Source organism: Carassius auratus, chromosome 20, assembly GCF_003368295.1.
Source record: "Carassius auratus strain Wakin chromosome 20, ASM336829v1, whole genome shotgun sequence".
NCBI classification, from domain to species: Eukaryota; Metazoa; Chordata; class Actinopteri; order Cypriniformes; family Cyprinidae; genus Carassius; species Carassius auratus.
Genome location: NC_039262.1, coordinates 9,938,625 through 9,960,328, shown reverse-complemented (window position 1 = coordinate 9,960,328; position 21,704 = coordinate 9,938,625). Strand labels below are relative to the sequence as shown.

The following is a 21,704-nucleotide window of genomic DNA, read 5'->3' as shown; positions in this document are numbered from 1 at the left end:
AGTTTGTGAGAGCGCATTTCTGATTTATGTGCCCTCCGTCCGTCGGGACAGGTTGAAAAGACTTCGTAACCCGAGAAACTCGAGGGAAAAAGAAAAAAGCGCACGAGATCAACTTTTACTGAAACATTCTGCCTTCTGGCAAATCATTGGTTATCCGGTTTGATCATCATGATTACCCTTATGCAACAAGGTAAAATGAAAAGCAACGACTGTTAATGATATTTTTTTAAATACATTATGTTAATTATATTACTGTAACCATAAAAGCATCCTATTTTAATCTACATAAAAAAAATACACTTCTACAAAAACTTAACATATAGGCCTACACAAAACCGTTGTAACCTAATTTTTAACCTAAGTTTTATATTGCAGATTAAAACACTGGAATCATAAAAAATATCATAAATCAATACAAAAGTGAGTTAAATCAAAAAAGTTTTAACGGAATATTTTAATACTGAGAACAATATTGCCATGGTCTTAATAGGCCTAAATCTTCTTGTTAGACCATATTTGTAAACAAGGTCTAACAAAACATGATTTACTACGACTATGTCAAGGAATTCCTCCTGTTAAACACGATCAAGTGCGGCAGTGCTGTCCATTGACCCCTGGTGCTGATTAGACGACCGCCAGCTTTTATTTCACTAATTACAATTACAGTGCCTCCTTCTGTGCTCGCGCTTCATATCCTGCGCGTAAAAACACATGCAGACCTGCACGCGAGCGCTCTGATGACAGCGTCAGGGGAATTCAATTGTGCCTTTCGCTCAACTTTCCATCTAAAACTAGTAAAAGTCCTATAATGTTAATGGTGTCGTGAGCAATAACTGAACGACTTCTGGTTTTAAGTACGTTTTTAAGACATTAAACCATGTCTGAAAAATTCTGTGCTGGTTTACTCAGACCTGGGGCCATAATTAAAACATGTTTGCAAATAATTTATCACTACTGGCGCGAGAATGCTGCTTGTTGTAAGATTGCGTGCTATAATACTACCAAACCAAATAAAGTCCCATTTCCCATCAAGGCGCATTAAAATGGTTTCCTTGACAAATTGCTGTACTTTTTCTTTATTATTTTCGTATTGTTTTAACTACTGTAAACTGCATACTTTTAAACAATAGGAATACACGCGTTTTTAATTCGTGGGCTCACTGGGCTTTCTACTATTCTGTGGATACAAAATATATAGCCTATATATTCTGAGACGTGAACTGAAGTGTGTTGTCCTTGTTCTGGGTTTTGTTTCGATTACTAATGAACTCCTTTTGTAATTCATGAGTTTAGCTGGATTGTTGAGTCTGTGTTTATCACAAAGTCATAAAGTCAATCCACAGAATTATGAGTCATGTTTTCAATTACGCGCGTAGGCTACATTACAAAATAATCTGTGGAAAAATCCCATCAGGCAAGAAATACATTTACAAAATACATTTCAATAATTATTTGTCCGTTGGTGTTTTTGAATAATTAAAAATATATATTATTATTAGGCTATTTTTATACTATTATCCATATGTTTATAATAAAAAATAATAACCTTTCGTTTCGTTATTATGTCCATCTATTTACAGCTTTCCCAAGGTCAAGAAAAATTGAGGATATTGGGAAGACTGTGTTTTACAGGCCGGGAAAACTGGCATGGAAAATGGAGATGAATCAAATTTAAAAAATGTATTTATTCTAGTTCAGCTATAAAACATTTAGTGTAGTCCCTTTATATTTTATTTTTTCTCAACAATATCAAATGAATGGAACTCATTCAAAGTCATGGAACTCCATTGATCAAATATTTTAGATTTTTAAATAAAATGAATTCGATTCAAATTGAAGCGATGGAAATCGTTAAAGCACACTTTAGGGTAGCTGTCCAAGTGATAAATCTGTTTAAATTTAAGCTGTCCAAAGTCATCATGAACCAGGGGAAGAAAAAAAACTATTTTTAAGTTTGGATTTTGACAGGCCATAAACAAACCCCAATCTCTTTCAACTGCGACGTCTGCGTTCAAGCGATGATGGACATGTGCCACACGGATTTGACATTGGACTGAAAACGTTTTGCTGGTAGTGGTTGAAAGGACCGGTTTTACAGACTCTTCTTTTGCACGATCCTTCAGCCCGATAGAAGGCCTTTTTGAGAGAAGTCGCTTGTAGAGGGGCTGGCAGCTGAGGGAATGTAGAGGGAAAACTAATGATGAAAAAGGTCTACTCCATCCCAACAGCGGCTTAATTAAATACATGGAAAGAACGAAAGCACCACATCTGGTTTCAATCGGTTTTCCTTTGATGGCATCAAGTGTTCTTTTCCCAGATCTGGGGCTGGAAGCTACGGGATGTCTGTGGCAGTGAGGAGCCTATAGACTCTTGCCATTGAAACACATGGACATCTACCTTGTGAAAGCCTCCACTTATAACTCACCAAGTGGTCTGACACTCCAGTTGGAGATGTGAACTTTCTACAGTTTTTGGTTTGACCAAAGTCCGGATGACAAAACATTATTTTTCAAAACGTTTAAGTGTTTAAACATCAATAGTTAATGCATGTGCATTGTTATGGTTATTTAGAATGTTCTTATAGGCAATGTGGTAGGCTACTATACAAATCTTTAAAAAAATCTCAGAAAAAATAAAATTCTTTAATTATTTTAAAAGAACGCCTAACATTATTTGAGGGCATTCAGCGAACGAATCAATTGGCAGAGTAGACATCATCATTTAGCTAATGGAAAGGGTGTTATAAATGCAAGGAAGCCAACGAAAACCCTAAATTAATTATCAAAAACGCCTTCCCAAAATTTACTGTGACATAGGACCTTAAGTTGCCTTTCACACGGAAAGGTTTGTATTTTACGGAGCTGTTTTTTCTTCTTCTTTTTAAGGAAACATGCATGTAGCATTTTTTGTAGTATTTTGCGCATGACACAGCGTTCTAAAGACGAGGCGTTCTCCCATTCTACTTTTAAACGCTAAAACGCGTTCTGTGTAAACGACCTCTTCGACGGTTTAACCTCAAGGCCTCGTTTTCATTCGCTTAAAAATTAAATATGGCGTCTGACTACTACAGCTAAAGGCATTCAACTAAACCATCCCATTAATGTCCGTTTCCTACAAAATTTTACAAATGTCTTTGTGCCACCACTTGAACATTGTTTTGAGCGAAATGATAATAAGTGACAGATATCTGGAATTCAGAGTTTGGGGAGGGTTAACCTTCGAAGGGAAGCTGTGATGGAGGAGGGAGGAGGGCTGTTAAACGTCAAAGACAGCACAAAGTCTTTTGCCACGTAATTACGAGAGCCTTTCAGCTCCATCTTCTCTCCCAGGGGTCTCAATCTTTCATTTACAATCCACTCCACTGCATGCCAGTGAGCGCGCCGTTTGAAGTGCCAGAACACACAAGCGCGCGCGTGTGTGTGTGTGTGAGTAGAGAGCACGGCGTGGAGCAGAGGAGAGAGCCAAGAGCCAACAGCTTAGGGAAGGCGCTGGAGTGTCCTGCCTCCTCTCGCTGCTTTACACACATGCATCTGAAAGGCATCAGCATTTCTGGATCAGCGCTCAGTCACCAACTCCGTGGAGCTCTGGGAGTTTTTTCTTATTGAATCAACAATACTTTTCAGAAAGAGATTATATGGCTTTGAGTGGACGCATTCAACATACTTCGTGGTCTTTATAGTCCTATTAAGTTCCACAAAGTTTTATTTCAATTTGAAACATTGCTCCACTTGGATAAGTAGCTATCATAGTGGGCAAAGGTATTGGTTTGGAGGCGCTGTTCCTTATGAGTTTGTCTTCAAAATTACGCAAGGAGGACCTGTTTGGTTAACCTAATACACTTGCCCAGTTTTTTTTCCTCTTGTATCGTATTTGCGTCATGACTTCTAGCTATGCACATGTAATGGACAGACAAGCAACCATATCCAGCAGACTGGAGAGTCCCATTACAGCCAACCTGGAAAACCTGCAAGCCAAAAAGAACTTCTCGGTGAGCCACCTGTTGGATCTAGAGGAGGCTAGAGAAATGGTCGGTTCTCAGGCGGACGACAGTGTTGGCGAAACGGGCAGGACTATGCTGGAATCTCCGGGTTTAACCAGCGGCAGTGATACAACACAACAGGAGAGTAAGTCTGCTCACACTCCCTAAGACAATCAATTGTTGTAGATTTATAGAGAGAATCATTAACATTTTAAAACAATAATAAAAAAAGAATAATAATAACTGACAATATTGGTATAGCCTATATTTTGCTTATAAAATACTGTCAAATTTTAATGGCTAGCCTATTTGATTCTGTAGCCTATGTGGTGTACACACTGGATTAATCATTCAATTGAATTTATGATTTTTAAATGTCCTACTGCACAGTTTATCAAATTTGTAGACAGGTTATGCGAGGTTTTCTCTCACGAAATAATACTAGTAGAAAAATTATTCATTTTCTACATAATTTATGATTGTTGTCATTCCAGCCCGTTGTGCGTTAATAAAAATATGGCCCCGTAAAAATCGCGAAATTTGTTCTTATTTTTATGAGTAGAACCGTTTCCTGAAATTGACTTTATTTTTTTATTTGCTTTAGCTTATATAATCAGCAGAACATTTGCAAAGTTGGAAAGTTATGAACAATAGGCACGTCTCTGTCATTTTTCAGCTTTCTTGGTTTAAGGAAAATATTTAAGATAAAAAGAGTGCTATGGGAAAACCCATAGAAAAAAATCCTAAATTCTGGACCTTTTCATTTCATTTCAACACTATAATTTGTCATCATTATCCTGCATCCGGAGAACATACATATGTGATTATGGTATCGAATAGCAAACTTCATTACGTGTACAAATATAAGTCGTCTTTTGCGGGAAAAAAATATTTTGGCCTAGTGTTGCTTTCTTATGACTGATGTTACAGTGGAATTATTTTATTAACCTAAATGTTATGCTAGGGGTAGGCCCTACTTTTTATATTACACTTTCTATTTTACATTTAGCGTATTTATTATTATTATTACTAATCGTAACAATTTAATGTAGGCCTAATCACGTTTGCTTGTACAGTGCCGTCCTTACGTTCTTAGAAGCCTATATAGGCTATAGCTATAGTGAACCCCCCCCCCCCCCCTCCAAAAAAATATTTTTCCCTCTTGTCTTTTTTTTTTTTTTTTAAAGACCATATCTCTATCCTGACATTAAACTTTATGTAAATGTCTAAAAAGGTTGTCATTCTTCAAGGGAAGCTTAAATAGGTTGGTTCTCTTTTGGTGTGCAAATCAAAATTACTCGCACATCATTCACACAACTATAATTTCAAACTCTGAGAAAGCAAGTTTGCTTTTTGATTATAATTTACATGTTAACCAAGTCATTTATGTTTTTTAAGGACAATATTGTGATGAAATTTGCCCCCAAATTTGATTAAACTCGACTAAACTCACACTGAAATGTAGGCCTATATATTAAAATATATGTTCTTATTGTTTTCATTGTATGAGGATTGTTCCAAGATACTGAGAAATTACAGGAAATCTGAATGAGGTATTCAAACACAATGTAGTTATTTCATATTTTGTTAGAATCCATTCACTCATGTGTTATTTGACAAAAAAGTGTTTTTCCTAAAACTCTTGGACTCATTTTGTAAAAGCTTTAAGCATTTCCTATAACAAGCCCAATGCCCCATTAAACCGCCTGAGTTTTCATTTAAATGTAGCAAACAGTAAGTTTAAATAGTAATTAAACAGACTTTTATAGTCTGAAACTGAACCAATAAAATGTTGGCATTTAACAATCTTTCCACCAAGCCTAAAGAGTCTATCCCCTCTGCTATGCCTAGGTCAAATGTCAATGTTCATCTGTGATCTTTTTTGAAAATTATGGTCACGGAACTACTGTTGTCATGAAAAGCAAAGGGATGGCAACCCCATAGGCTGCAGTTTGTCTGTGCTGTCAGTTGAATGATTATCGAGTCTCATGAGAGTGTAAGTTACTTCAGTGCTTTTGGCTGTAAAGTACTGATGGGAATAGGCTCTTTAAAGGATGTTTCAAAATATTCCTGTTTTGACAGGAATCTTTTCTATCTTTTATTTATTTGCTTGATTGCTGGTGGACATTTTGCATATGCTGTTGGTCAGATTAAAGAACAACAAAGGCATTTCTCATGAGTTTCTCTACGTTTATAAATCTCTCCTTCAGTGCAAATTTAAGATGAAACCGGAGCTAGAACAAAAACTGTTTTTCTGATTGCACATAGAGTTTGTCTAAAGAATTCCATGACAAAAAGCAAAAAAAGTTTTATTTATAATGATTTGGGGGTGTAAATTAGCCCCTCTTGTGGTCTTGTGAGAAATGTCTAGGCTCATTACAAATTATTTTTCACTAGTTAAACTGTACAGTAATGTTCACTAGTTTAACAACTGGGATCACTTTACTGTTTGCAGTGTAAATTTGTGTTAAATGTTATTTTTTTTAAAGCCATTGTGAAACACCACAAAGGCAAAAAAGTAAATATATTTAAATAAATAGTTGCTTATGATTTATGCTTTGCAAAAAATATATCCATTTTATATGTATAAATGTATAGATTATTTCCTTTAATGTTAATCGCAGAAAAATCTTTGTTTTCATTTCTAAATTAACAGCATACAAGGTAACATAATGAGAACTAAACACCTGCTGATGGAGATTAAATTTAAAATATCTAGAAGCTGCATCTCCTGAGATAAATTTGTGTGTGTGCTTTACCAGATGAACAGCTGAACTCCGAAGAAAAGAAGAAGCGTAAGCAGCGGAGGAATAGAACTACGTTCAATAGCAGCCAGCTGCAAGCGCTGGAGCGAGTGTTTGAGCGGACACACTACCCAGATGCCTTTGTTCGAGAAGACCTGGCACGCAGGGTCAATCTCACCGAAGCTAGAGTTCAGGTAAACCCCACAATCAGGTCTTAAGTTTACTAGTTGACTAGAGAATGCGTCAATTTTGAGAATTTAATACAAAGCATACTGAAGCTTTATGCATTATACCACAAAATGAAAATACATTTAGAAATAAAAATGACCAAAATCAAATGAAGATTTAACCACTTGCCTAATTCAAGGTTTCAGCAAAGATTCAGTTACAGATGTACGTGATGGGAACACTGAAGTTTGGTGTTGTCATCGGCCCCATCGTCCGAGTTCAGCATGATTGTTTAAAAATCCCCAGCCGATCACTCTGCCTCTCAGCACACATGCTGTAGGCCGCAGCCAGTCTCCACATTCTCCTGTAATGAGACTGTTTTTGTAGAAAGATGGGGATTATTCCCGTTTATAGATCAAGAGAAGGAAGGGGAGAACGAAAGGAAAGAAATAGAACAAACACATCTGCAATTAATGTGTCCCAGAAAGGGAGCAATACAGAAATGCTTTGATAAAAGAGACTTTGAGCTCATTCCTCAGGCACTGCGTAACCGGACACTGTGCCTCCACCAGGCCTGGTGCTGCAGCCAAGGCTTCGAGATCTGGGCTTCCCGCTCTGTCTCCAACCATGTTTCACAAGCGCGTCTGCTCATTCTTCAAACCTCTGGGAAAAAAAGGTGTACATGTGTGCACCAGCGGATCAGGACAACTGTTTAAAAGTGCAGTAAAATATTGTCCTGCAGAGCTATGAAACTGAGAAAAAACATTTTTTAATTGCATTTTGTTTTAACCTCAATCGTCAAACTGCATTTTTATGAATCTGATCACAGCTGAGCCAATCATGTGAGCCATGAACAATTTCAAGCAGAAAAATGCATCATCTAGGGTCACAGAGCACAAAAAGATCTGAAACTTTATAGCTTTATTCTAGCATTTTTTGTTTTCAATGCAGGCAGTATTCTACCAGCTACTGTATATCTCGAGTCTTAGAATATGCTTTGCTCTGCAATTTATCTTTCATCGCTGTGCACTAAATATCCAGAATAACCACCATACTGTGTCATGTCGGCTTGTGCTCTCATAGGTGTGGTTCCAAAACAGACGGGCAAAGTTTCGGCGCAATGAGCGGGCGATGCTGGCCAGTAAGAATGCCTCGCTTCTCAAATCGTACTCAGGCGACGTAACGGCAGTGGAGCAGCCTATCGTCCCCCGTCCCGCACCCCGTCCAAATGACTACCTGTCCTGGGGGAGCGCAGCCCCGTACAGGTAACTCTCCGAATCCTTCTCATCACAGCGCTCTGGTTTCATTTCCTCTCTGTACGTCTCTTCTGCTCTCCTGCCGTGACTTCTTCTTTTACAGGTTGCCCATGTTTTCTTCTTCCAAATGTTTTAGATTAGTTTTTTTTGTACAGTTTCATTCTTAAGCCCTTTTGTTTTCCTTCAAAATGTTGGTGGAGTCGGAGGGACGCACGGGCAAATAAGCAGAAACGGCAATGCTCTGCTTTTCCCAGCAGCGTTGCGTAGGTCCATATAGTCCAAAATAGCACAAGGACTTTCTAGCAGGTCGTTTTCTGCCACTCTTTGTGAAAATGATGGTGGGCAGATCCCCTGATGATGAGGTGATAATCTGAAAACAAACCATATTAAATCCGCCTGTGACCCTCATGACCTTTGGGCCATAGGATACAAATGGACTTTCACAGGGAAAAAGTCCTTTGGGCAGGATTTTTTGTGATTCTAGTAACAATTTGGTTATGATTCACAGTAATCTTTATTCTTAAAAGCCGTATAGAGTAACTAACCCTGAAACTCCGGCCAAATAAATTTTTTTCCCAGCAACTGAAATCTGCAACTGGACTGGGAACACTTTCTGGCATGGATACGCATTTTGACCAGTGATCATGCCAATAAAACAAGCTTGCACAATTTCAACGCACACCTAACGCATAACTGTGCACATATAATGCATACATGTTAATGCAGTATTTATGAAGAATTATTAACTATTTATATATTCTTAAGCTGGTACCCAAGGCCGGAGGGAGGGCCAATGCGAATGCCACAGAAAATGCTGCCCACAGAAAGCAAGTACTTTTTAAATTTCTTTTTATGGTTTATCATTTAAATAAAAAAATGAAGCACTATATTTTGGATTCACATGAAGACAAAAAAAAAAAAAAAAAAAAAAATAAAAATATATATATATATATATATATATATGTGTGTGTGTGTGTGTGTGTGTAATATATATAATTTTTTTATTATTATTTATTTATTTATTCGTCAATTGAATTTGAAATGCGTTTAACATATTAACATTTATATTGACTATCTCCTATCTTATTTTCAGCTCCGTGGCAACCTACCCACCCACTTGTGCCAACACCACTTCCACCCAGGGAATGAATATGGCCAACAGCATTGCTAACCTGAGACTGAAGGCCAAAGAGTACAGCCTCAACCAGGTGCCCACTGTCAATTAAGCCTGAAACGGGGGATGAGATGAGGGGACAAAGAGAAGCAAGGGATGTTGACAAGAGAAGAACGCAGAGGAGCTGGATTAGTTTGGCCTTCTGCAGTATCAAGAGCAGAGTCGATGTGACTTTTCTCCCCCTCCTAAAACAATGGAACTGAATTGTTGTCCCTATCATTTGGCTTTTTTATTCATCACGGATGAAGGTATGTTTTTGAGAAACATAATCTCAGTTTGTACTGATCCGAAGATTGTAAAGACAGCGCAAGGTCTGCTCTTTGGAGAACAAATCAACGAGCAGGGCTCTGCTAAATCTGTAAGAAGTGTCAGACAGAGCGTCTGGATGCTGTAAGCTGTTCTTTCCTTGTTCTTTTTTGGCTTTATTTTGTTCAACCGGACGGAAAGTAGAGACACTTTCATGGCAAACAATGGAACTGTTGTTCACCATTCATCACTGAATGTTTTAAATTACACTACAAAAAAGTTAATGCTGAGATTTGGCAAAATACTGACCCAAAATGTCTTCATGTCTACATACAGTAGAATAAAGACACATTTGTGGACTTTAGTCAGTAAACAGGAGATGTTTAAAACAATCCTTGCTGATGGAAGCATTGAGGTCGGATTACATCTTTTATCGTCTTGAATATTACACCACTGTTTAAGGTTAATACTATGCCCCATGGTGACCTATGTATCCACTCACAGTACATTAACACATTATGTTTCAGTTTTTCCAAAGGTGATTTTTTTTTTTTTTTATCAATTATATTTTCCTTCTTATATTTGAAAACCATATAGTAATAAAACATTTTCAAGCAATAAATCCTATACTATTGTGTTGAATCCCGCAGATAAAGAGAGACATGCATATTTTTTTTTTGCTAAATGCTCTTATTTGAGAAACTGTTGCAGGCAACAGTATTACTTCAACATGACCTTACAAAATATATCCGTATGTAACATTTCTTGCATTATGTTAGTCAAAACACCAACAATACAAAATAAATAATCCAAAATGAATTTTGTTTTATATTATAGATTTTGATGGTAATCAATGTGATTTCAATTGTGTCTGAAACTATGTGAGAGAAATATGGGTTTTTAGATTTATCCTACGATATACCTAGATTATTTCTGACTGTTCAATTAAATTTAGAGCATCATATGATACTATGCAATGCCGCTAAGCTATGTTTTTCATGTTGTGTTGAGCCGGTCAAAATATTCCTCATGGTTTGCCCATGTACAAAGAAAGAAAATTTCCCACTAATTAAATCAAATTCAATTTATGTACTTTTTTTTTTTTTGCAGTAATGAATTGATTCATCAATAATCAATTGATTAATCTCAATTTAAATGCAAATTCTGCAAAAAAATTTGACAGAATCTCAGTTGTCATGGAGTAGTGTTATATTTTTCTTTAACATCTGTACTGAACATCTGTTACTTAAAATGTTAAGAACAGATTAGTTCCTAGATCTGATACATAATGCTTTTTAAGCATGAATTTCAATTTTTCATTTACTCGCAAGCGCAGTTTGTTGCAGCATCTGTAACTCAATAATTTAACGTGTATATGACGTGATCACTTTGGGGAAATTGAAAGCATTTGAGTTTAAATCTGGTCACCAATTATGCCCCATTTTTATGTCACAGCATGATGGGAAGAGAATCCCAGTTACCCCTATATTTCTATGGAGGAAAGAAAACAAGGAAGAAAAAGTATGTCAAACTTTTCTTACACTTAAAGTAAAGTAAAAAAAATCGAAATTGCTTTTTTTTTCTTCTAACCAAACCAATAGCATAAAAGGAAAATGTGTTGATGACTACAAGCAAATTAGTGACTAAATGCTTGCAGAATCAGTCAAAACAAAAGCTTTGCAGATTTAATTACATCTAAAATAAACAAACTGACTGAGTTTGATATGACTTTTTCCCCCCAGCAATCCAAGAATATGCTATACATGATGTATTGAGTGCTGTACTGGAGATACATAAAGGCTTTATCAATATATTATCATCAACAACTGTTCCAACAGCTAAAATATAATGTATGTAATATCAGTATGTGAAAACTTAAATGACGATCTGCAAAGTGATTTTATTAAACTTACTCTCTATCATTTATTTATTGATAACCTGCCGATGTCATATATTGAAACTTTTTAAGCTGCTATTAAACATAGTCAAACCCACTTTCCAAAAGTGCAAGACTATGAGTTCGAAACACTAGAAATTCTGAGATATTCACTAAATCAAAGACAAGGGATGAGATTGTTTGTTATTATTTCCCATCATTATTTTCTGCCCAACCTATTGAAAATGATTTCCAAGGCCTGTGTTTACACCCACGGGCGTTGATTAGCGACATGACTCATGTGTATGTGTGTGTGTATGTGTGTATATATGCCTAGTGCCTTGTTCTCCATCCAGACTGTTGCATGCTCTCCATGCTGTGCTGCTCCGGTCAGGTCAAAGCATCTCACCTTTCAGGCAGCCGGGCCCTGCTGACCTGAAGTGCTTCCAGATGTGCGTAGGCTGTGACCCGTTCGCCCCACCCCCAGCCGCATCACCTCAGGCCTGGGCCCCCTCCATCAGGGCTGACAGCATCCCCCTCGGATGGGTGTACGCGTAGCCGCCCGAGCAGATGACATACAAACACCTCACCCCCTCAGCACCACATCTGGAGTCTATTACAGAGGAGACAGTCAAAGTGAGCATGGGGGGAAGAGTCTGAACAAGCATGTGTGTGGAATATATGTATGATAAGGTGGAGATGTTTGGAGTAATTTGAGCGTGCGTGCAACTGCTTACTTCCCGTGACCTTTTTCGTTTCGTGAATCACAGGTTTCCCTTCTTGTCGTTTTTTCCTTTGCTCCATAACAAATCTACCGCCTTCCGTGTCAGCCCTCTGGCTATTGGATAAGGCGCTGAGAACATGTGGCCACAGCCAGTTTATTAACTGGAGTTTGCACAATACTAAAAGTTACTTGTCTTTTGTAAAATACAGTCCAGCTGTTTACAATGTGCGGTAGAATCGAATGCCAAGACTGCATTGTGTGTGCTGACATAGCCTGATGCTGAATGGAGTTGAATGAAATGTGATTCTGACACATTGTTCTGAGTTCACAGACCACAATCCACCTGCTAGGTTAACCAACATAGGAACATGTATGTAATCATCCTTCTAACTAAAAAGCACAGCACTTTGGCCTTTCAGATGGACTGATTGGCATTTTAAATGCATGGTGAAATTACCTTGTGGCTGCTTTATACACTGCACTTTAAAAACGAACTGTTAGTTTGAGCTTTAAAAAAATATGAAAGCAGCTCTTCACAATGTGCTTAAATGTTTTAAGTAAATGCAGTGATTTAACTTAAAGTGACAAGTTGCCATGATTTAGAATCAACCACATTTTTACTGTATTACCTGAAATGACATTGTAGTTCGACGTCGAGCTTACAGAAATGTAAAAAACCTTTCCATTTCATTGAACTCAAAACAATTTTTTGCAGTCCCATCCAACTGATGAAAGGATGAGGTAACTGAGAGTGAGCGTTTGAAAGGTCCATGGAGATCATCCTGTTGTGTGAAAGATGTGTGAAGATCTTCAGAAATCAAGTTTTCTGTTCCTGGCCTAAATGTTAAGTGATCAGTGCTCACTGTGAACGTTTACATAAAAAAAAAAGTTGTAGCATTAAGAGCGTGAGGCTACTGTACTAAGACGATGAATGTCTGAGATTGTATAATGTTTGACTATTTTTATAATCTTTGTATAATGTTTTCCAGGGTTTTTTTATTTAAAACTGCTAAAGTTTTCTGTAAGGGGTAGGTTTAGGTGTAGCATTGGTGTAGGACGACAGAAAATGCAGTTTGTACAGTATAAAAACCATTATGGCTATGGAATGTCCCCATATAGAAAACTAAGTAAGTGTGTGTGTGTGTGTGTGTGTGTGTGTGTGTGTGTGTGTGGTTAAAGGAAATTAGAAAATGCACTAATTCATCTCCACTGAAGTTTGACTTAAACTTAAATGTCAGTATCAAGAAGAATTAATTGTGTTCCCTCAAGTTAGTATATTTTACTCTTACTAAAATTAAATGGATGAAGTCCTATATAAATGATAAAAATGAAGACCTTTGTAAAAATATTGACCTTACACAAACTTGCTGAAAGTAAAGTTATAGCTACTCTCTAGTCTCCAGTGGCAGCCATACAGCTTTCTATTTTGCTGTGTTTTAACTGTCTTTAATTACGGCTTGTCTCTACTAGATCAAAGGATGCTAATTATTATGCAATAGACATTTGGGGGATGTTAACTGGCTGTTTGGACGTCTCAGACTTGGATGAATATGTATTTTCATTTCCATCTCTCAAACAAACCGCCAGCGTGCACAAGGCTGGTGGCTGATGTGACATTGGTCTTCATCATCGCCGTATAATCAACTTCAGCTTCCCCCGGCACGAAAAGTCACATCTATTCCCTCAACAGCTGAACTATTTAAAATATGCACTGTTAAAAGGCTTTTATTTATAAATGGGGCAATGGAGAAGTGGATTTGGGTTTGGGTTTACATGGCTCAGAGCAAAACACATGTGAGCCCTGGCCCAGCCTGTTGACAGCTTTCAACTCTCCCTGTTCTGGAGTGAGGAACGGAGAAGAAATACAGACCAAAACATCTTCCTCTCTTGCCAAATTACTTCAGAGCAAAAATCTCTTTCCTTCTGTGTGGTTTGGCATTACATTTTAAAAATAAAAACCTTCTAATGGAATACAGTTAACCATTTAGTTGACCTTGAAGGGGTCAATAAATAACAGCAGACCTTCTGTATGAACTACAAGAACATGTGATGCAAAATTAATTCCTAGGATGTCTAAATATTTAGCGAGGGTCACATGGAGAATTTATATTTTTCTCAAGTCTTCTGAATAGCGTCACTATGGAAGATTGTTGCAATTCTGAGAAAAAAAGAGTTATAAACTTGATATATTATATTTGTGAGAGGCAAAAGAGATTAAAAAAGACACAATTACCCAGTAATTTTTAGTTTGTATTCTGAGGCAAAAAATTTTAATAAAACAGGACTGTGAAATGTAAACTCAGAAAACAGCTGGAAAAAAATTGCATTTGTGAGAACTTGTCAAAATCCCAAGAAAATAGCCGACATTCCAAGATATAAACTTATAATTGCAAGAAATTGCAAGACATAAACTCAGAATACAGAATTGTAAGATAAAAACTGAGATATATTTCAAACTATTTCTATAAATGTGTTCATTAGCTCAACAAAGACATGACATATGACAAGCTCTTCAGCACCTCCCAGTGGAATATTTACAGATGCATGTTACCCATTTCATGCTAGCCAAAATATTCATCAGAATGAGTAGACTTTCACTGAAAGGAAGTGGTTAGAAATAACATTTATTTATGCATTGATTTGCCAGCACTAAGAAAACTTGACTGGAAACTGCAAGGTCCATTCCAAGATACCAAGCACACTTCCTTTTCACACTAATAAAAGTTGCTGTGCCCGCTAAAATGTTAGCATATTACAAAAACGAGAAGAAACAAGCATTTCTCAAACAAGATCAAACCTGAAGTTCCCACTTCACCTTGCTCATAGCATATGAGGCCTTGTCACACATTTGCTGATATATTCAAGAAGTGTGGAACAGGCTGTTTAGGCTGACCTCGGTGTTTAAACTATCACTAATTTGAGCTGGATAACTTCCTGCTTTCATTACTCTTGCCAACAGGACTGAGATGACAGAAAGTCCCAGTGGCGCCGGGCTGCTGGAGAGGAAGCAGCACTGTGACAACGGCGCCCAAGTCAAATGCAAAGGTCAACATCCACCGTGCACCCAAATCCCCCTAGTGCCTGTTAAAACCACAGGACAATGCAAATAGCTTGTGTCACACCATTTCCTCAGGTTTTAAAAGAAATTTCAGTTTCTGTAGAGGATCATTTAAGATGTTAATTCAAACATATGATCAGTTCTTCATAAAGCATCTTATGTAAGGAAGCCATTCGTTAGGATTGTGACGATTAACACTGAGCAGCTTCAAACTTGTGTGGGAATAGAAATCAAAGACATAAGCGATAGAAATAAAAGGTATGAGGTCAGCCAGAGACCCTTAGCAAATACACGCATCAAAAGAAAAGGTCAAAAGCTTTTGTTTTAAGAATCCCCCTCCACTTTAAGTGACTGTTAGCTTTATATTCCTTAGTAGAGTCTATTCTTTCAACTTTACAGGGAGGAAATAATCTGGTCATTAATCTTTTTTAAAGCCACAATCCATCATATCTTCTCCAAACAGCCGATGCTTAGATCTGCTTACCATTGGTTTTTATCTTCCAAAACTGAGAGAAATCATTTTCTCTCTCTCAATCACTCTTCTTTTCTTTCTGTGTTAGTTTGGGGTTTTCTATTTCAGAAAGAATCTCTACTCTGTGTAAATGGGGGTGCTGGGGGGTACACGCTAAAATGAATATTATTGTCACATCTCGAGCCAGGTCAAATTCCCCACCAAAATGTGCAATTTGGGGATGATGCCTGCCACGGAAAATCTGCCTTCAATTTTCTCAACTGGCACACACACTGACATGTGCACACACACACACACACACACACACACACACACATAGAGATGCTTGCAAAGAGAGAACAAGAAAGAAAGAGAAACTGGGAGAGGCAAGTGCAAACTTAATGTAAGCATTTATTCTGCTAAGTTCTCGGATTTAAATATAGGGCTGACATGAGACTCGATGAAAAGAAATTAGGGGTCTTTATTAACCAAATGTATTAATTTCAATATGACGCTGTAAAAATAAATTGAATAACCTATATGTTAACAGGCCCCTTTTACACATAAGAACACGAGAAAATCTAGAAATGCTTTTTTATTTTAACTTGAGCTCCATGTTTTTAAAACAATGTTATGCATAAAAACGTTCATCTGTTCATCATCATTTATATTGAAAAACAATGAAATGCAGTGCAATGGAATGCAAAAACGCATTCTATGTGAATGGCCAAAAAAGCGAGTATTAATTTTGGTGCCTATATATGCTGCATGGTTAAAAATTCTAGAATCAATTGGCTCAATACACCATATTTGTGTCCACATCAGTGCTAAATAACCTGATTTATTGTTAAATAATTTCAGGTTTATAGGACATAATGTTTTTGGATCCTGTCCGTGTCATTTTCTATCTCAGAACTGAGCTTACTGAGCTGCAACATTCATCATGAGTGTTGGCACTGCCTACACACAGTCCACAAATGCAGACTAACAAACAAAGAACTAATTGATGATCAACAGGGTTATTGTAAGAGCATTCAGCTTTGATGTGAGAACAGGGATTGATGGGATTTTAAAAACTGTATTGTGGTGCAGATGTACAGAACTGCACTGGTAAAACTGGGTCTCCACTTTTACGTACACTAATGAAAATAACATTCCTTAACTGTATATTATATCAAACATGTTTATTAATAATTTCAAGTCATGTGCAGCACATCTGGAGCCTATTTTAAAATTTAAGGAGACGATATATGTGACTTTTGAAATATTAGGCTTTGTTTAACATTATTAATCAAAAGTATATTTATATAAGACTAGCTCTATACAAGGGCCTATGAATAAATTGCAACATTTTTCAAGCACGTATCCAGAGAGGCTTGTAAATCATTTGGCTCATAAAGATATGTGCAAGTATTTAAAACTCAGTTTGTTGATGTTTTTATATTGGCATTCATTAAATGTAAGCGGCCCCGAAATCCACAGGTGAGCATGACGTCTTGGTTCATATTCAACTCTTACTAAGGGAAACCCTAGTAACCATCTTTCTGCATTTAATGAAAACCATTCCACCGCCTTTCAAATTAATGAAATATTACACTGCAATGTTCAAGAATGTCTTTAAACAGGAATTATGCGCCAGTGGACCTGTTTTGGCTTCAAGGGATGGAGCAATTCTCCAGTTTTACTAGAATCTTTGGTTTCAGAAAAAAAGGAAATCTGTAACTATGTGGTAGAATTATTCTTCCTCAGCTAACCTCTATTCATTAATTTCTATTATAATGATGACAATTATTAGTCGCCTTAGAATTGTAAGGTTATATCTGACATTTTTGTCAAAATTGAGTTATTCACATATTCTTATTCTGTGACAATTTATTTACATAATATTTGATTATCTACAGACGTCTATGGAACGCAAAAACTGAGGCTCAATATCTCAAAACTACCCAGAATGCAGATAAGAACCTTATCTGAAGAATAATATTTGAGCTATATTTTGTAGGCAACATACTGGTTAAAAATATAACTAAATGTATCGCAGAAATGTAAATGTAAATGCACAAAAACAATGAGGGATTCCGATTGAATCACACTCAGGGTGATAGTATCAACCCTGAACAGGCAAATTTATACTAAATACAACAAAAACCACCTAATTTATATATCCATGTCAACAAATAGTACGGAGAGTCAATGAATCACTTTTGTGAATCTGTTCATTTACATTGTGAATGAACTGATTCACTAGAATTAATTGGAATTTCCAAGAGAGGCTCATTTAGGATTAATTAATTCACTAAACTAGAATTATTCAGACTTGTCAACTCTATATATGAGAGAGAGGATTCACTAAAATGAATCAGACCTTCCAACACGAGAGAGAAAGAGAGAGACACCCTTTGTTCAAATATTAAAACAAAATAGGCTAAGGCTTTATATGTGATTATTTAAAAAAATACAATATATTGTTTTTTAATTAGCACTATTTATAAGCCAAATAAAATACTTATAAACTAAATAAATCCACGGCAAGTTAGCATTCATTTTTCATAACTGATCATCACTATTTTGTCTATAATTAAATCAATGTTTTAGCATGTGGATGCCAGACAGACTCACGGACTCCTGTGGATGTCATTGTAATAAAAACTACCCATGTATTGCTTTGTTGTCCAGATGAGGCTTTTCTTGTGTTGGGAACAGCAGCTTGCGCTCCAGCCCTGCTGCTCTGAGGGGAGCACTGTGGAATTTGGTGCATTTCCCCTTTTCGTGCGCTGGACTTGTTCACTCGCTGCCAACTCTGGGCTCCATTTCGCCTCCACATGGTTTCCTCCCTCAGGGGTCACCATGACAGCGAGCAGATCGATAATTAGAAAAACAAAAATGGGAGCTTGTGGACAAGGAGGGCAGAGTGTTATATTATCATTGACACTGTGGAATGGCTAACGAATCACAGGGTGTTATTACAGCACCAAACAAACCTGGGGATGACTGAAGGACAGAGTGATGACTGGATAAGACAGGGAGGGGCCAGTTAATGACACCCCACCCCAAAACACCTCTTAATCATGCATTCAGTCATAAATGTTTCTTTAAACATGTAAGCCTGTTACATACAAATCACAAGGGTCAAATATCTGAGAGCAATGGAGAAAATGCTTCTATTTTGCAGTAAAAAATTGTTTTTATTATAAAAATATTATAAGCATAACAATAAAAAAGTTATTACAGTTATGCATTAGTGACCTAAAAATAGTGCAGAATCTTAAATATTTCTTATTAATTTTTTATATTTACATTATTTTTGGTTTGTTCCTCAATTTCTTTAGTTTTTGACATTCAAAAACCAAAAACCTCCTATTTATCTCCAGATTTAAAATAAAATAAAAACTTGTCTCAGACATTTGTGCATATATTTTGTGGACTTGGAAGGTTACTTTTTGTATGTGCTTTTTGCCTGAAGTTGTACAAGACTTGGATGATCTAAGAAAACTCAAATTTGAAAAGGAGATAATATTTGGCATAATGTACTTTGGTAATATGAAGGAATTTTCTGTATGGATTTTTCCACAGGTGTTTTGAATTAAACATTGAATTGACTTTTGTTTTGGGAAATGTCTGAAAAATTAATGGTAAGGCTAAGGCTACTGCTAATTTTCTGGCAGGAATTTATAAATGTTTCTACCAATTTTTTTTTTTTTACGTGTGCTCACCTTCAAAGTTACAAAAGTGCATTTCCTCATACTGTAAATGAATAAACTGACAACAAATTGGTTGTTTGAAATAATTATCAGGGAGTTTGATCAATGAAATTGACTTGGCTCTTGGCTGTTTTCCTGTGAATCTAAAGGTGAGCTTTAACAAGTCATGGCCACAAGGTGGCCTTAAAATGCTCAGCAAGCAGCAACCAGCAGGACATTTAGAAGGCTGTGGGTGGCAGAGGTCCCATGTCACCCCAAAACATTTGACAATTTGTTAATTTCCATGTTGTGGGTAAATTTTGAAGGCCGGGCTTGTTTGGTAAACGAACTAGTAACTAACACTAACAAGTATTCATTCATTTTTAAGTAATACATGCTTAAATTTATGAGTCTTTTAAAAAGTTTTTGTCCTTAATTCATCATTAAATACTGCCAGAAAGGACCAACTGTGTTATATTTTTCCTCATCTTTCTTTAGCACTTTTTCCATAGGAAAGAGCTGGTTATGAAGATGTTTTTTTTTTTTTCAGTTCATACTGTAGCTGCTAATTAATTAGGAAATAAAGGAAAATTGCCTCAAGACAATGTTAGATTTTTTTACTCTTTGTTAATTGTATAGTCAATACAGAGTATCTATCTTTAAATGCGACACTACACACAAGCAGCAACGACTAGAATTTTAAAGCTGCAGTCCATAAGTTTTGCCTCTTTGTGGCCATCTCTGTTTGAAAACCTGCAATTACTGCTATTTGCAGAATTATCTTCCTTGTGTAGGTTGTGCGCTGGTACACTCGCTCGTGATTGAATTTAATGTTTTGAGGTGTGGCAATTTAGGGTTGCACCGACTAATCGATTAGTCAACTTCAATGCTCTGCCATGATGCTTTAAGCTTGTCCTATAGAGAGCACAACAGGATGAGAAATCTTTGAAGGACTTCCACATACACGCTCCATCTCCAAACAGTTAAAATTACAACTAAATGTATACTATGAAAGCAAAAAAAAAAAGTATACTATGATCGGCCTTGAATAGGAGAATGCATGGTTTAAACAGCTTATTGTGCAGGCAAATTAATCGCTGTTCGAATCGAATGCACTGCTGCACTGTAATGCACAACATAGGCTATAGAGAGTAGCTTGTACATCATGCGCTGATCTCATACACACAGAATCAATCATTCAGCGCAGAAATGTATTGTCAACACTGTTCTGTGATTACTCAGTAAAATAGCTTAGAAACTGAAAAGTTCAAGCATATATTTCTTAATAACTAAATCCCACAGCTTCAGTAGTAGTAGGGAGAGGCTGCCAGGTAGAATTAATTCACATACACGATATCACTCTCACTAATGCATTCATTTGAATGTAATTTTTACTGTGCTTCTATATCTCTATCTGATCAGGCAGAAATCTGTGAGAAATATAACAGCCCAAAGACAAAAGAACTGATAAAAATGAGCTGTTATAGGAGCAATAACCATGTGGGTGTCATTTGACATAGCTGTGCACAAGGCTCCAGACTTATTTGTTCATTAATGATGTCATCAGTGACTAGTAGACTTCAACTCGACTTTCATCACATAAAAGTCTACTTTAAAAAATCAGAAGTCGTTCAGCCCCTAGTGGCAGTCAGTCACTGCACAGGTGTGGATATTTACTGTACTTCGCAATCACAGATTTTAGCCTACGTCTTGAAATATATATGACCCAAATAAGAATTTTCTGGATATTGTCATCTGAACAAGTAACACGTCTGCCATGTTTGTTCTGACCAACTGAGGACACAACAACTGTGCACATTATTATTATTGTTATACTTTATTCTCACATTATTAATGTTAACAACATCAGCATTGTGTGACTGTGTGGCTAGCGTGTCTATTTCAATTTCTGTATGGTCTGATCTCTAATTGTCATACCTTTCGAATTTCATATTAAGAAATAATTTTAACCCCAAAAATCTAATTATGCTACTTTCTAACTGTTTGTCTTTAAAATACAAATCTTGTGTAATCTCAGGCTATCTGTAATCAGAAGAAATTTTTAAAAAAATTATATATTTCATTCACATGTGTTTCATAAACACATAATCCTTTCTGGATTACAATCCTCCATCAAAATGATAAATGTAATTATTCTAGCTGGTGTGAGAAAAAGCTTTAAACGATCAGCCACCAGCGGGATCCCCACATGCAATAGCCTAGTAGCCGGGTCCTGCCTTGGACAACTTATGTTTACAGATGTAATGTATTGACGCAGCAGTATGCTCGAATTTCCCGTGAAAACCTATCAGTACATTAGTATAGTACTTGTATATTATATTCATTTA

At 36.6% G+C, this 21,704-nt stretch overlaps 1 protein-coding gene across 3 annotated transcripts; it reads left to right on the top strand.

Annotated features, from left to right (window-relative positions):
* The first annotated feature begins 3,234 nt into the window (after window positions 1-3,234).
* Window positions 3,235-11,570, top strand: LOC113120852 (paired mesoderm homeobox protein 1-like). 3 transcript variants are annotated; one of them, XM_026290959.1, is made up of 5 exons: window positions 3,235-4,124; window positions 6,742-6,917; window positions 7,975-8,156; window positions 8,913-8,978; window positions 9,241-11,570. In XM_026290959.1, the coding sequence occupies exons 1-5, from the start codon at window positions 3,878-3,880 to the stop codon at window positions 9,371-9,373; spliced, it is 804 nt and encodes a 267-aa protein (XP_026146744.1). In that variant the 5' UTR covers window positions 3,235-3,877; the 3' UTR covers window positions 9,374-11,570. The 3 variants fall into 3 exon arrangements, with proteins under 3 accessions (XP_026146744.1, XP_026146742.1, XP_026146743.1); XM_026290958.1 differs by having other exon boundaries at window positions 3,240-4,124; window positions 8,913-8,974; window positions 9,241-11,569; XM_026290957.1 differs by lacking the exon at window positions 8,913-8,978 and having other exon boundaries at window positions 3,236-4,124.
* Window positions 11,571-21,704: the final 10,134 nt, after the last annotated feature.